The following is a 232-nucleotide window of genomic DNA, read 5'->3' as shown; positions in this document are numbered from 1 at the left end:
CACGGCGGCAGCAGCTGCTGCTGCTGCTGGCACTGCTGCTGGCACTGCGGGCGCTGCTGCGGCCACTGCAGAGAGGGAGCTGTCTGCAGCACGTGCTGCTGCAGCTGGTGACGCAGGCGGCAGTTCTTCTTCTTCTGCTGCTGCTGCTGTTGCTGCTGTTGCTGGCAGCAGCTCCAGGGGCGTATCCACATCGGGGGACGCTGGAGCACCTGGTGCTGCAGTTGCTGCAGCT

The 232-nt window shown here is 65.9% G+C and overlaps 1 protein-coding gene across 1 annotated transcript in view; it reads right to left on the bottom strand.

Annotated features, from left to right (window-relative positions):
* ETH_00035905 (uncharacterized protein) overlaps nt 1–232 on the bottom strand; it is a gene marked incomplete at both ends in the record, with an annotated part of 2089 nt that overhangs the window by 702 nt on the left and 1155 nt on the right. The window contains one exon of the mRNA XM_013375381.1: nt 4–232. Coding sequence (XP_013230835.1) covers nt 4–232 — 229 coding nt within the window. The remainder of the gene's footprint in view (nt 1–3) is intronic.

The sequence above is a fragment of the Eimeria tenella genome, genomic scaffold (assembly GCF_000499545.2).
Source record: "Eimeria tenella Houghton genomic scaffold, Eth_scaff2734, whole genome shotgun sequence".
NCBI lineage: Eukaryota > Apicomplexa > Conoidasida > Eucoccidiorida > Eimeriidae > Eimeria > Eimeria tenella.
Note: the sequence above shows the minus strand (reverse complement) of the source record. Positions and strands in the feature narration are given on the sequence as shown.